Genomic DNA, 12,606 nt, shown 5'->3' on the forward strand with positions numbered 1-12,606 from the left:
CTACTCTTACCGTAAACCTCGTATTGAGGTGTACATCTTGTAGAAGTGTATAAAATCATGAGGTGAATAGATAGGGTGAATTCAGAGTTGCTCAGATACAAGCTCAGCTTCCTGCACTCTAATGAATAAAATCATAGCCTACCAAACCAAGATGTTGGAAGAAGATGAGAAAGAGATAGTTTAATTTGTTTACATCATAGTCAGATAGATTACCATTTTATTAGTTGATAATGTGATTTAAAATTGTAAATGGGCAAAATAGATGTTAATCAACCTGATACGAAGTGTAAATTATGAAACAAAAAGTACACTCCACTGCCAAGCTTCCTTAATCCTGATGTATCAAAATATAATTGTGATGCTAATCCATCACATTCAAAAATGTAAGGACAAGAGTAAGGACAAGCTTCAACATAATCTGATTAGCTTCATAAACTTTAAATTTTGTTATTAGCCTATCTTTCAAAAGGCTATTGATCATGTTAATTATTCAACAAGGGGATTGGACTGACCTAAGGCAAGGTCTCGACCTAAAATTTGTCATTCCTTTGCCTCCACAGATGTTCCCAAACCCACTATGTTTCTCCTGCATGGAGACACGAAAGATGGCAGATGCTGGTATCTTGAGCAAGGAGGGTCTTGACTCAAAACAATGGCTTGTCCGTTCACCCCAAATGTTGCCTGAGTTCCTCCAGCACTTTGTATTTTACTCAAGATCCTCCAGCAGTTCTTTTTGCCCCAGATTTGAGCATCTGCTCTGTTATGTTTTAATTAAGTTGTATTTCTTCATATTAATGTATAGGGTGCAAGTTGAATCAAGAGTTAAAATTCGCATGTCATAAAGGTAATGCTACGGTTGTTATGGGAGATTTCAACATGCAGGTAGACTGGGAAAATCAGGTTGGTACTGGACCCCAAGAAAGGGAGTTTGTGGAGTGCCTCCGTGATGGATTCTTAGAGCAGCTTGTACTGGAGCCTTCCAGGGAGAAGGCAATTTTAGATTTAGTGTTGTGTAATGAACCGGATTTGATAAAGGGAACTCGAGGTAAAGGAGTCTTTAGGATGTAGTGACCATAATATGATACGTTTTAATCTACAATTTGAGAGGGAGAAGAGTAAATCGGACAGTATAAAAATAAAATTGAACAAGTATAACATATCAAAGATGAGCGGGAAGCCAGAGGATTGGGTAACCTTTAAAGTGCAACAGAGGATAACTAAAAAGGCAATACGGGGAGAAAAGATGAGGTATGAAGATAAGCTAGCCAAGAATATAAAGGAGGATAGTAAAAGCTTCTTTCGGTATGTGAAGAGGAAAAAATTAGTTAAGACCAAAGTTGGACTCTTAAAGACTGAGAAGGGCGAATTTATTATGGGGAATGACTATTATTACAAGGAAATGACAGACGAGTTGAACAGGTACTTTGGATCCGTCTTCGCTAAGGAGGACACAAACAATCTCCCTGATGTACTAGTGGCCAGAGGATCTGGGGTGACGGAGGAACTGAAGGAAATTCACATTAGGCAGGAAATTGTGTTAGGTAGACTGATGGGACTGAAGGCTGATAAATCCCCAGGGTCTGATGGTCTGCATCCCAGGGTACTTAAGGAAGTGGCCCCAGAAATTGTGGACGCATTGGTGGTCGTTTTCCAATGTTCTATAGATTCAGGATCAGTTCCTGTAGATTGGAGGGTAGCTAATGTTATCCCACTTTTTAAGAAATGCGGGAGAGAAGACAGAGAATTATAGACCAATTAGCCTGACATCGGTGGTGGGGAAGATGTTGGAGTCAATTATAAAAGATGAAATAGCGGCACATTTGGATAGCAGTAACGGGATCGGTCTGAGTCAGCATGGACTACGAAGGGGAAATCAGGCTTGACTAATTTTCAGGAATTTTTTGAGGATGTAACTAGGAAAATGGACAAGGGAGAGCCAGTGGATGTAGTGTACCTGGACTTTCAGAAAGCATTTGATAAGGTCCCACATAGGAGATTAGTGGGCATAATTAGAGCACATGGTATTGGGGGTAGAGTGCTGACGGCTCGGCTCGGTGCTGGGACCACAGCTATTTACAATATATATTAATGATTTAGATGAAGGGATTAAAAGTAACATTAGCAAATTTGCAGATGACACAAAGCTGGCTGGCAGTGTGCACTGTGAGGAGGATGCTATGAGGATGCAGGGTGACTTGGACAGGTTGGGTGAGTGGGCTGATGCATGGCAGATGCAGTTTAATGTGGATAAATGTGAGGTTATCGACTTTGGTGGCAAAAACAGGAAGGCAGATTATTATCTAAATGGTGTCAAGTTGGGAAAAGGGGAAGTACAATGGGATCTGGGTGTCCTTGTTCATCAGTCACTGAAAGAAAGCATGCAGGTACAGCAGGCGGTGAAGAAAGCAAATGGCATGTTGGCCTTTATAACAAGAGGAGTTGAGTATAGGAGCAAAGAGGTCCTTCTAGATAGATAGATAGATCCTTTATTGTCATTCAGACCTTTCGGTCTGAACAAAATTATGTTGCCTGCAGTCATACACAGAATCAATAATAACAAAACATACAATAAACACAAATTAAACATTCACCACAGTGAGTTCACCAAGCACATCCTCACTGTGATGGAGGCAAAGTCTTAGTCTCCGTCTCTTCCCTCCTTGTTCTCCCTCTGCGCTGAGGCGATCGATCCAGGCCGAAGATGCCGCTCTCCAGTCCAGCGGACCTCCGTGGTGATGTCGCCGCCGCCGAAAGCCGGAACACCGTCTCCGCTCCGAGACGGCCCGCCACAGCATCAGCTCCAGGCCGCCGCTCCAGCTCTGGGCCGCCGCCCCAGCTCCAGGTCCCGCAGTCTCTGCTCCAGGCCGCCGCCCCAGCTCCAGGCCGCCACCGCCCCAGCCCGGCCGCCCCTAGCTCCGGGTCCCGCAGTCTCTGCTCCAGCTCGCGCAGTCCGCAGCTCCGGTCCGCCCCCAGCTCCGGGTCCCGCAGTCTCCGCTGCGGGCCGCAGCCCCAGCTCCGGGTCCCGCAGTCTCCGCTCCGGGCTGCCGCCCCAGCTCCGGGTCCCGCTGTCTCTGCTCCAGGTCCCACAGTCTCCGCTCCGGGCCACCGCCCCAGCTCCAGGCCGCTGCCCCAGCACCGGGTCCCGCAGTCTCAGCTCCGAGCCCCGCTGCATCAGCTCCAGGCCGCCGCCGAAAGCCAGAACGCCGCACCAGCAAGTCGGGCCACCGCTGCCTTAGCCCCGAAGACGGCCAGCCTCTCGTTGGTAAGTCCTGGCTGGCTCTGCCTCCGGAGCCTCGGGGATCGGTCGCAGGTTGGAGGCCGCCAGCTCCGCCATTAGGCCTCAGCGCAGACGGAGGCAGAGAAGGGGGATACGACACGAAAAAGTCGCATACCCCCGAAGGAAGAGACAGAGTTTTACAGGGCCCATGTGAGACAACTGGAGTATTGTGTGCAGTTTTGGTTGCCAAGTTTGAGGAAGGACATTCTTGCTATTAAGGGGGTGCAGCGTAGGTTCACGAGGTTAATACCCGGGATGGCAGGACTGTCATATGTTGATGGAGCGGGTGGGCTTGCATACTCTGGAATTTAGAAGGATGAGAGGGATTCTTATTGACACATAAGATTATTAAGGCTTTGGACACGCTAGAGGCAGGAAACATGTTCCCAATGTTGGGGAAGTCCAGACCAGGGGCCACAATTTAAGAATAAGGGGTAAGCCATTTAGAACAGAGATGAGGAAATACTTTTTCACACAGAATTGTGAGTGTGGAATTCTCTTCCTCAGAGGGCGGTGGAGGCTGGTTCTCTGTATGCTTTCAAGAGAGAGTTAGATAGAGCGCTTAAAGATAGCGGAGTCAGGGGATATGGGGAGAAGACAGGAACGGAGTACTGATTGTGGATGATCAGCCATGATCACATTGAATGGTGGTGCCGGCTCGAAAGGCCAAATGTCCTACTCCTGCACCTATTGTCTATTGTCTAAATCCAACAATTAAAAAATTAAGTATTTTGTCGCTGTTGAAGCTGTAACATCTTATGAATCTACATTTGTATTGCACTCATTGGAGGATGTATAACACCACAGTAACACCTGAATATTAACATCTGAACCACTTCAACTTTACAGTAACTGCAGTTGATGCAGAATCTGAAATCATGGGCTCCTATCAATGCTGCTCGTGTCCTGCTGCAGGAATGTTACCCAGCATTTTCTCACCTAATTTTCAATACGCAATGAAGATATTAATTGCCTTTTGTTTGGCACTTCTGCACAGCAATGTAACGAGATAACAATACACATCTCATTATTCTGAGGTCTAATGTTAATGCTCCACTGCGCTAAGACACTTTCGGAGTAGATCCCAAGAGAAAGAAGTTAATTGAGGATTAATATCACATTAGCAAGAATATACTTGTTTCGCAGCACTAGGTAATTAAAATGTCAGTGCACATCAAAGTCTGTTAGACAGAAAGCTTAGTGACACAAAAGTAACATGAAAATAACAGAATAATCAGGTGAAAATTCACATAATTTTTATACCAAAATGTAGGGAAAACAGAACCTGCTAAAAACTTAAGTTCTGGAACTTAGTTCTGATGAAAGGTCATTGAGATGAAGTGTCAACTATTTCACGCTTCATAGATGCTGATTAACCTGCTGAGTATGAGCAACATTTTCGGTACTTACACCAGATTTTCAGTATCTGCAATATTTTGCTCGTGTAGCACAGGAGAAATTAGTGTTGATTTTACAAATGAGTCAGTGTGGGAGGCAAATAGCAGGAAACAGAATAAGAGAAAGCTCTGTAAACATCCAACAAATCTCAGAGTTGCCTAGCATTTATTGAGCCATTTTAACATATCCAATTAACCTCAGCTAGGCTAATATAATACATATATTTGACAAAAATTGTCAAAAATGACAAAAATTGCAGCAGAATTTTTAGCATTTCATTCAGCTAAGTTTAACAATTAAAATTTTTTTTTTTAATTGTTAAACTTTGCTGAATGAAATGCTAAAAATTCCGCTGCAATTCAATATAATTTAACATTAAATATGTAATAAAAATTTGCACATTGATCTCAAGCTGGGTTACTCTTCATTCACATGAAAAAATATTTAAACTAACTTGACTTAGGAACCTGATTTAAGGAGATTCTTTACCAGGTCTATATGGTTTCCTCTTCCTCTTCTTAAGGCTGTCAGACCCCTTGCCTCCATTATGGTCATCATCTGCTGGTTCTCGTTCTGGGCTAGTGAGTATATCAGACTTTGCATCACCGTCCATTAGATCAGCTACTGTAAATTTAAGATTGAAAGATGAAGTGAATTTAGAAAAAAACATTAGAGCCACACAATGTCATTTTAAACTGGACTACATTTATCCAGAGAAAACTATATTTGATTACATATTGTTGAAGCAGCTCCAATGTGTTGACTGAAGTCCACCTTCCACATAATAATTTGAATTAGCTGTGTCTTGAAATAAAATGATATGCAGTAATGTCTCTGCAAAAGATAACATTTCACACAGCTGTTCTTAAAATATTTTTGCTCTTGGAGACTACATTGATGCTCCAAGCAAAATTGCGGAGGAATGTACCTACATATTCCACATATTTAAAAAAAACTGTTGTTAAAATAGTTTATTATTTTGTTGTGAGTTCTTTGGTAATAACTGCAGAGCAAAAAAATTTAAGGGAAGAGGAAAATCTGTGAGAAGCTGATGATTATAGTAACAGGGTAAGGTTCATAAACGTAATGGTTTATAATGATGTTTGCAATTTTAAATGAAAGAGTAAGGAGGCAGGGTAAAAATTTAGGTCAGTGAGGACTTGAGATGGGTGGAATTGGATTAGAAAGCACAACTGTGCCACTCACAGCCTAACATTATGTATGAAGCGCATAACATCATATGCGAAGCAGATTTTGTACTGTTGCATCACCAGTTGTCTTCAGAGGACGTGCTGTTTCTTCCAGCATGGCCGTGGACACAGTTTTGCCATTCTTAGCAGAATGCAGTATAGGGGCTATCGTAGCTTTAGCAGCCAGCTGTGCTTTTAGTTTGGATTTGACATCCTATTCTGGTGTTCATTGAGTGTTAAAATAGTCTTCACCGTTCACAAATATTGAAAGCATGGGAAATGTCAAAAGTGTTTTAAAACATGATTCACCCCCTCCCCCAAATAAGTTAGAGTAAAGCACTATAAAAATGCACTTGCATGTGCTTGTGTGCATATTAACACCCACACACAAAACAATTTAATTGAAATGGTCAAACAGACCACCTTACTTCTGTAGCCGATATCTTCCAATAATAATTTGAATGGAGCTGCAGCATGTAAGAATTTAATTGTTCCGTTTTGGTATATATGACAATAAAGCACTCTTGACTCTTGCTCTGGCACTATGTTTGGCCTGGCGCAGGTCTTGGAATTAAGAAGCCTGCAGAGGCTTAGGCTCCTTCTTTAGACACTACCACATGAGCAGCTAACAACCTTGATGGCAATGTGAATGATGCCATCACTGGCTTAGGCCCAGTGATGGAAACTGGAAATTTCTGGGGAGAAATGGGTAAATACCTAGATTAATCCTAGAATCAGGATGGAAGATTCAAGCCATCATATACTAATTTTGGACTGAATGTGAACAAATCATCTTGGCTGTCTTTAGTAATATTTTAAATATTAACTGCAATATTGGGAAGAAACCTCCCACTATTTATCTTCAAAATATTGCTGGGAGATGAGTTATATCTATCTGAGGGAACTGACTGCCTAGTTTAATCTCTCAAAGTTATTAAGAGTTATATGTCTCAAAATTAAACTATCTAAATATTCTGTTTTTAAAAAAAAGCTGAAACCCAAGAGCATATTTAATAATGCAATGCATATTCTGGATTCAAGAAGGCAGCAATCAAATATAAATTGGAATGTAGCCAGTTTTCTCTGGTGTACATTAAAAGACATGTTCCTTACAAAGCAGATATGCTGTAAAATTGATACACATTTAACAGTAGACCAAAGAAAGCGAATGGAACAAAATAGTTTGTTTGCATATAGAATGGAATTGATCTCCAATTAATTTACATGGCCAAAGGGCTTCACTATCTGCATTCTTCAGTTGTTTCCAATAGAAACCTCGAACTAATACACCGCTGCAAATACATTTTCATGCTTCATGAAAATAAATGTCTCAAATTATTAGGCAAACTAGCACTAAGTTCTTGCATTAGGACCACATTTGCATTAGGACCAACACGTATTCAAACATTCAAATCTAACCCCTTTCCTAGATAATTCTCATTCTCTTCTATCAGTCTCTTCCACCAATCACCTCCTTCACAACCGCTTCCTGGAGTTGCTGCAGAGTACTCTTACTCTTAACTTTACCTCAGTTATTATTCTGTTATCACACTATCGGATTGTTTTGCACCACATCAGATTGCACTACAATCTCTGCACCATTCTGCTCTTTTGCATTTGTTGCTGTATTTATTGCATCTATCATTACCATATATGCTGTTTTCCTCTGATCTTTATGCAAAGAATTTAATTGCACCCTAATATTAATGACAATAAATTAATCTGAACTTAACCTGACATCAATATCATATTTTCTTAGAAATATATTCATTTGTTAAATGTATTGTACCCGGCAATCTCCAAAATGTCAGTCTGATCTAGTGCAAAGTACACAGGAGTAATGAGAAAGTTGAAGGCATTGAAATATAATTGGGGAACAATTGGTGGGTTTGTTAAAGAATGGAGAAAAATGAATGAGAAATAGAGGCGGTAGAGAAGATAACTGCTATTTTATAAGTATCTCAAGAGACTAAAATCTGACCAACAGAAATTCCCAGTATAAATTATGAACTTGAATGTTTACAAAATCAATGAAATGAATCATCAAATAATATTGGTTTGACTACTAAGACTTCAAGCAGAAACATTCTAGAAGTAACTGCTGAACAGAAACTAGCCACATGGCTACAAGGGCAGTGAGTGACTCATTTCTAACACCCAACGCCTTTCCACTGCTGACAAACATAAGGAGCACACCCTCCCGCACCCTAGTCATCCTATCAGTTCCACTGTTCGCATTCTTGTCTCTCTCTTGTTCTCACATCTCCCCAACCAACAAGGGACCATTATGGGCTCCACTCTTCCTGAGGGCATCTGCTGCTGGCCCTGATTTGTTCTGGCTTTTTCTTGCCTGCAGTTTATTCCCCCCTACACCCCTCTACTTTCAGTCTGAGGAAGGGTTCCGATCCGAAACATCACCTATTCTTTTTCTCCAGAGATGCTGCCTGACCTCGCTGAGTTACTCCAGCATTTTGTGTCTAACATCAGGAGCATGTACGGATGAGAGCAGGTTTAACAACTTAAGAAGGTTAACAATATCCAAGATTAACTATCTCATAGTCATATATACAGAGTGATACAGTGTGGAAACAGGCCCTTCGGCCCAACTCGCCAACACCGGCCAACAATGTCCCACCTACACTAGTCCCACTTGCCTGCGCTTGGTCCATGTCCCTCCAAACCTGTCTTATCCATGTAACTGTCTAACTGTTTCTTAAACGATGGGATAGTCCCAGCCTCAACTACCTCCTCTGGCAGCTTGTTCCATACACACACTATCCTTTGTGTGAAAAAGTTACCCCTCGGATTCCTATTAAATCTTTTCCCCTTTACTTTGAACCTACGTCCTCTGGCCTTCGATTTCCCTACTCTGACCAAAAGACTTTGTGCATCTACCCGATCTATTCCTCTCATGATCTTATACACCTCTATAAGATCACCCCTTATCCTCCTGCGCTCCATGGAATAGAGACCCAGCCTACTCAACCTCTCCCTATAGATTGCACGCTCTAGTCCTGGCAACATCCTCTTAAATCTTTTCCGAACCCTTTCAAGCTTGACAATATCTTTCCTATAACATGGTGCCCAGAACTGAACACAATATTCTAAATGCGATTTACTTGATTGGTACCCCATTAATCACACTATCTAATTATTCTTTCCATTGCTTCTGCATAGTGGTTGCAGTGGACCCTTTAGAAAATGCATTTCAGTTATTGATCAGGCTCAAAGCAATTCCAAACCCATGACCTCTACAGCAAAGGAGGACCAAGACAACATGCACTTGGGGAACATCAGCATTTTCAAGTTCCACTCTTAAGTTGTGCACATTTCGGCCCTTGCAATATTTCAGTGCCTTTCATTGTCATTGGAATTCCCTACCCAAAAGCTCTATGCTGTGTAGCAGTTCAAGGCAGTAATTTACAGCTACTTTCAAGGGCAATTAGGGATGAGCAATAGGTTGCCAATAATGTTTAGATGCTTTAAAAAAGTGCCTAAATAAAATCTTAAAGCCATGCTGGTGAAATACTGCATGAGATTGGTACTTCAATGCATTTATCAACAACTGTTACTTGAAACAGACAGGGAATGTTAAGGCATTTCCTCCACTTACTTATCTAATTTGGACACATGCAAGTGAGGTTTAAATATTCAACATGAACACTCTTTCTTCACTTTAGTTAATTAATGAAAGGGATCCGCCAGAATATTGTACCTCTGCTATCATCCATATCTCCATCTAGGTCTCTGGACTGTTCGGACTGCGGATCAGGTGGAGTTTGCAAAACAGCCACGCTATTTTGACTTATGATCTTTAGCTTCAACTTTGGCTTGGGTCGCTTCCGACGTGGTGGAGCAACACTGAGGCTTTGGAGCTGTGACAAACCCAACTCCGTTAGGCAGACACCATCCTGTGTAAATGTCCGTGTTGGTTCTGTTTTCCAAAGAAAGGCAAAGGTTATACTGAGTGATGATTTTCTAATCCAAATGAGATAGGAGATTCCTACTAAATTAATTGTAAATTTTTTTGTTGGAGGCTTCCAAGAGTTATTCACCATTTTTTTAACAATGGTTATCATTTTCTTTAACACATTGTTGATGGGGCTATACAAAAAGTCATAGGTCCATAAGATATAATTTTTATTTTGTTATCACAGCAGAAAACAGATGAGAAAAGATTTGTTCTCCCAACAAAACAAATTCCTTCAGAGCGTAATAATGAATTTGCTTCTATTACCTTGCAGTTCCAAATCTTATAAAGAACCTAAATTCTCCCCTTCAAACAGCTTTGCTCTGCCTAATAACTTTATACTTCTTGAACCTTTGCTGTGCATACACCTCCTTTAAAAATCAAGTTTATTCCATTTCTTCTGGCTCACTAGCTAAAACTAAATACAATACGGGAAGTTCAACATCTTTGAGAAAACCTTGGTATTACCTCTACAACTGTGATGTACCTTTTGACTCATATTCTACGGCATTCTATTACTATAGCGGTTTTTTATTATTTCACAACTCATTCTGATATTGATTGTCATCCCTATTATTTTCTATTCCAAGTCACAATCAATCTCTCATTAGTCAGTACTTAATTACACACGTTCACAATGTGTAATGTCAAAATAAATTGAATTACATTTAGCCCATTTTAGTATGTTCTATCTCTAGCATAGTAAACTGCAGAGAGATTCAAAATCAAACTCAGGGACATAGAATAGAAAGGAATAATCCAAATTCTGGTTAACCTACTCATTCCTGGGATCATTCTTGTAAACCTCCTCTGGCTGGACCCTCTCCAGAGCCAGCCCATCCTTCCTCAGATATGGTGCCCAAAATTGCTCATAATATTCCAAATGCGGCCTTCCCAGCCTCAATATTACTTCCCTGTTTTTGTATGCAAGCCCTCTTGAAATAAATGCTAGCATTGAGTTTTCTTTTGTTACTACTGATTTGACTTGCAGAATTACTTTTTGGGAATCCTGCACGAGCACTCCCAAGTCTCTTTGTACCTCCGATTTCTGTATTCTCACCCCACTTAGAAAATAGTCTACACCTTTATTCCTACTACCATAATGCATGACTCCACACTTTGCTACATTATATATTTCATCTGCCACTTCTCTGCCCACTCTCCCAACCTATACAAGTCCTTCTGCAGGGTCCCTACTTTCTCTACACTACCTGCCCCTCCACCTATTTTATTATCATCCACAAACTTTGCCACTAAGCCTTCAATCCCCTCGTCCAAATCATTAATATACAACGTGAAGAGTAGCAGCCACAGCACCGACTCTTGCGGAACTCCACGAATCACTGGCAGCCAACCAGAAAAAGCCCCCTTTATTGCCACTCTTTGACTTTAGCCATCCAGCCAACCTGCTATCCATGCTAGCATCTGCCCTTTGATGCCATGGGCTCTCACCTTCCTTAGCAGCCTAACGTGAAGCACCTTATCAAAGGCTTTCTGAAAATCTCTAAGTAAACAGATCTAACATCCCAGTAAACTTAATTTAAGTGAATTAACTTAAATCACTTGTGGTTTACTAACCTATTTAATTAGTAAATTAATTAATAATTAACACAATGCCATTTCATCCATCAAGTCCATGCCAGCTACCAAAGAACACGCTCATCAGTCCCATCCTTTTGTAGCCTTGCAAACAGATCTCTCTCACATAAAGTTTATGTCTGAAGAAGGGTCTCTATCCAAAACGTCACCCATTCCTTCTGTCCAGAGATGCTGCCTGTCCCGCTGAGTTACTCCAGCTTTTTATGTCTTTCTCACATGCCCAATGACTCCCTTTTGATTCTTTCCTATCAAATTACCCAAAAGGGTAATTTTTAGCAACCGATTCACATATCAATACACTTTTGGGTTGTTGGGAGAAAAACAAAGCATGCAAAGTCTGAACTGGGTGGTGAGTCACTGCTGCACCACCAAGCTGTCTTGCTACCTCTGATCCATGTAACAAAATGTGTGGTGGATATAATCATGCTTTCATTTCTGTTCATCATTTAAAGATCTCAATCTATCCCTGGTGCATTTAAGTCATTTACAAAAATGGTGCAAATTTCCCTCATTTGGCATCTGGAAAATAAGCTGGTTTGCACAAGTTCATGCAAGCTTGATCCAAATTGCGAAATGAGTTGAATAGATCTGATCCTTCAAAGATCCCCAAATATCTTGCTGCCAAGTGTGGCCTTTCAGAACAATCTTGTATGATTTTTTTCTACGTGTTTTTTTCCGGAGTGATTTGCATCCTCAAATTAGGCAATATCTGCTTATTTTCAAAAAAATCATCTTGTGCTGTAAACGCTATATATCTGGATGTCAGTTGAAGACGTGAATAAGGTTGTTTGCAGTTATTTATTGAACATCCAGAGACTCTCACTATTGTGACTCACAAATGTGGAATGACCACGACTGATGCAGTTTCTTGCTGGCTCAGCAAGCATGCACATGGACATCCTGCATCATAGCAAGGTAGAAAGTTGGGATCAAATTTACCTGATTCCTTAGTCTTTACAATAACTTGAGGTGTAATCAAAGACAGATCCGTCCCTTCTGAGGTAGTCACTGAGGCAAAAGAAATTATAAACCAATTAGAAACGTCAAGATTTAAGAGAGTTTATTGTCATGTGTCCCAGATAGGACAATGAAATTCTTGCTTTGCTTCAGCACAACAGAATATAGTAGGCATGAATACAGAACAGATCAATGTGTCCATATACCATTATATA

General features: G+C 40.9%; 1 protein-coding gene across 10 annotated transcripts in view; it reads right to left on the reverse strand.

Annotated features, from left to right (window-relative positions):
* kmt2ca (lysine (K)-specific methyltransferase 2Ca) overlaps positions 1 to 12,606 on the reverse strand; it is a 342,802-nt gene that overhangs the window by 103,334 nt on the left and 226,862 nt on the right. For 9 of the 10 annotated variants that reach the window (XM_055664102.1, XM_055664129.1, XM_055664092.1 and 6 more), the window contains 3 exons: positions 12,374 to 12,442; positions 9,581 to 9,799; positions 5,165 to 5,299 (listed from right to left, as the gene is read on the reverse strand). In XM_055664102.1, coding sequence (XP_055520077.1) covers positions 5,165 to 5,299; positions 9,581 to 9,799; positions 12,374 to 12,442 — 423 coding nt within the window. The remainder of the gene's footprint in view (positions 1 to 5,164; positions 5,300 to 9,580; positions 9,800 to 12,373; positions 12,443 to 12,606) is intronic. The other variant, XM_055664136.1, reaches the window with a different exon arrangement.

Source organism: Leucoraja erinacea, chromosome 2 (assembly GCF_028641065.1).
Source record: "Leucoraja erinacea ecotype New England chromosome 2, Leri_hhj_1, whole genome shotgun sequence".
NCBI classification, from domain to species: domain Eukaryota; kingdom Metazoa; phylum Chordata; class Chondrichthyes; order Rajiformes; family Rajidae; genus Leucoraja; species Leucoraja erinaceus.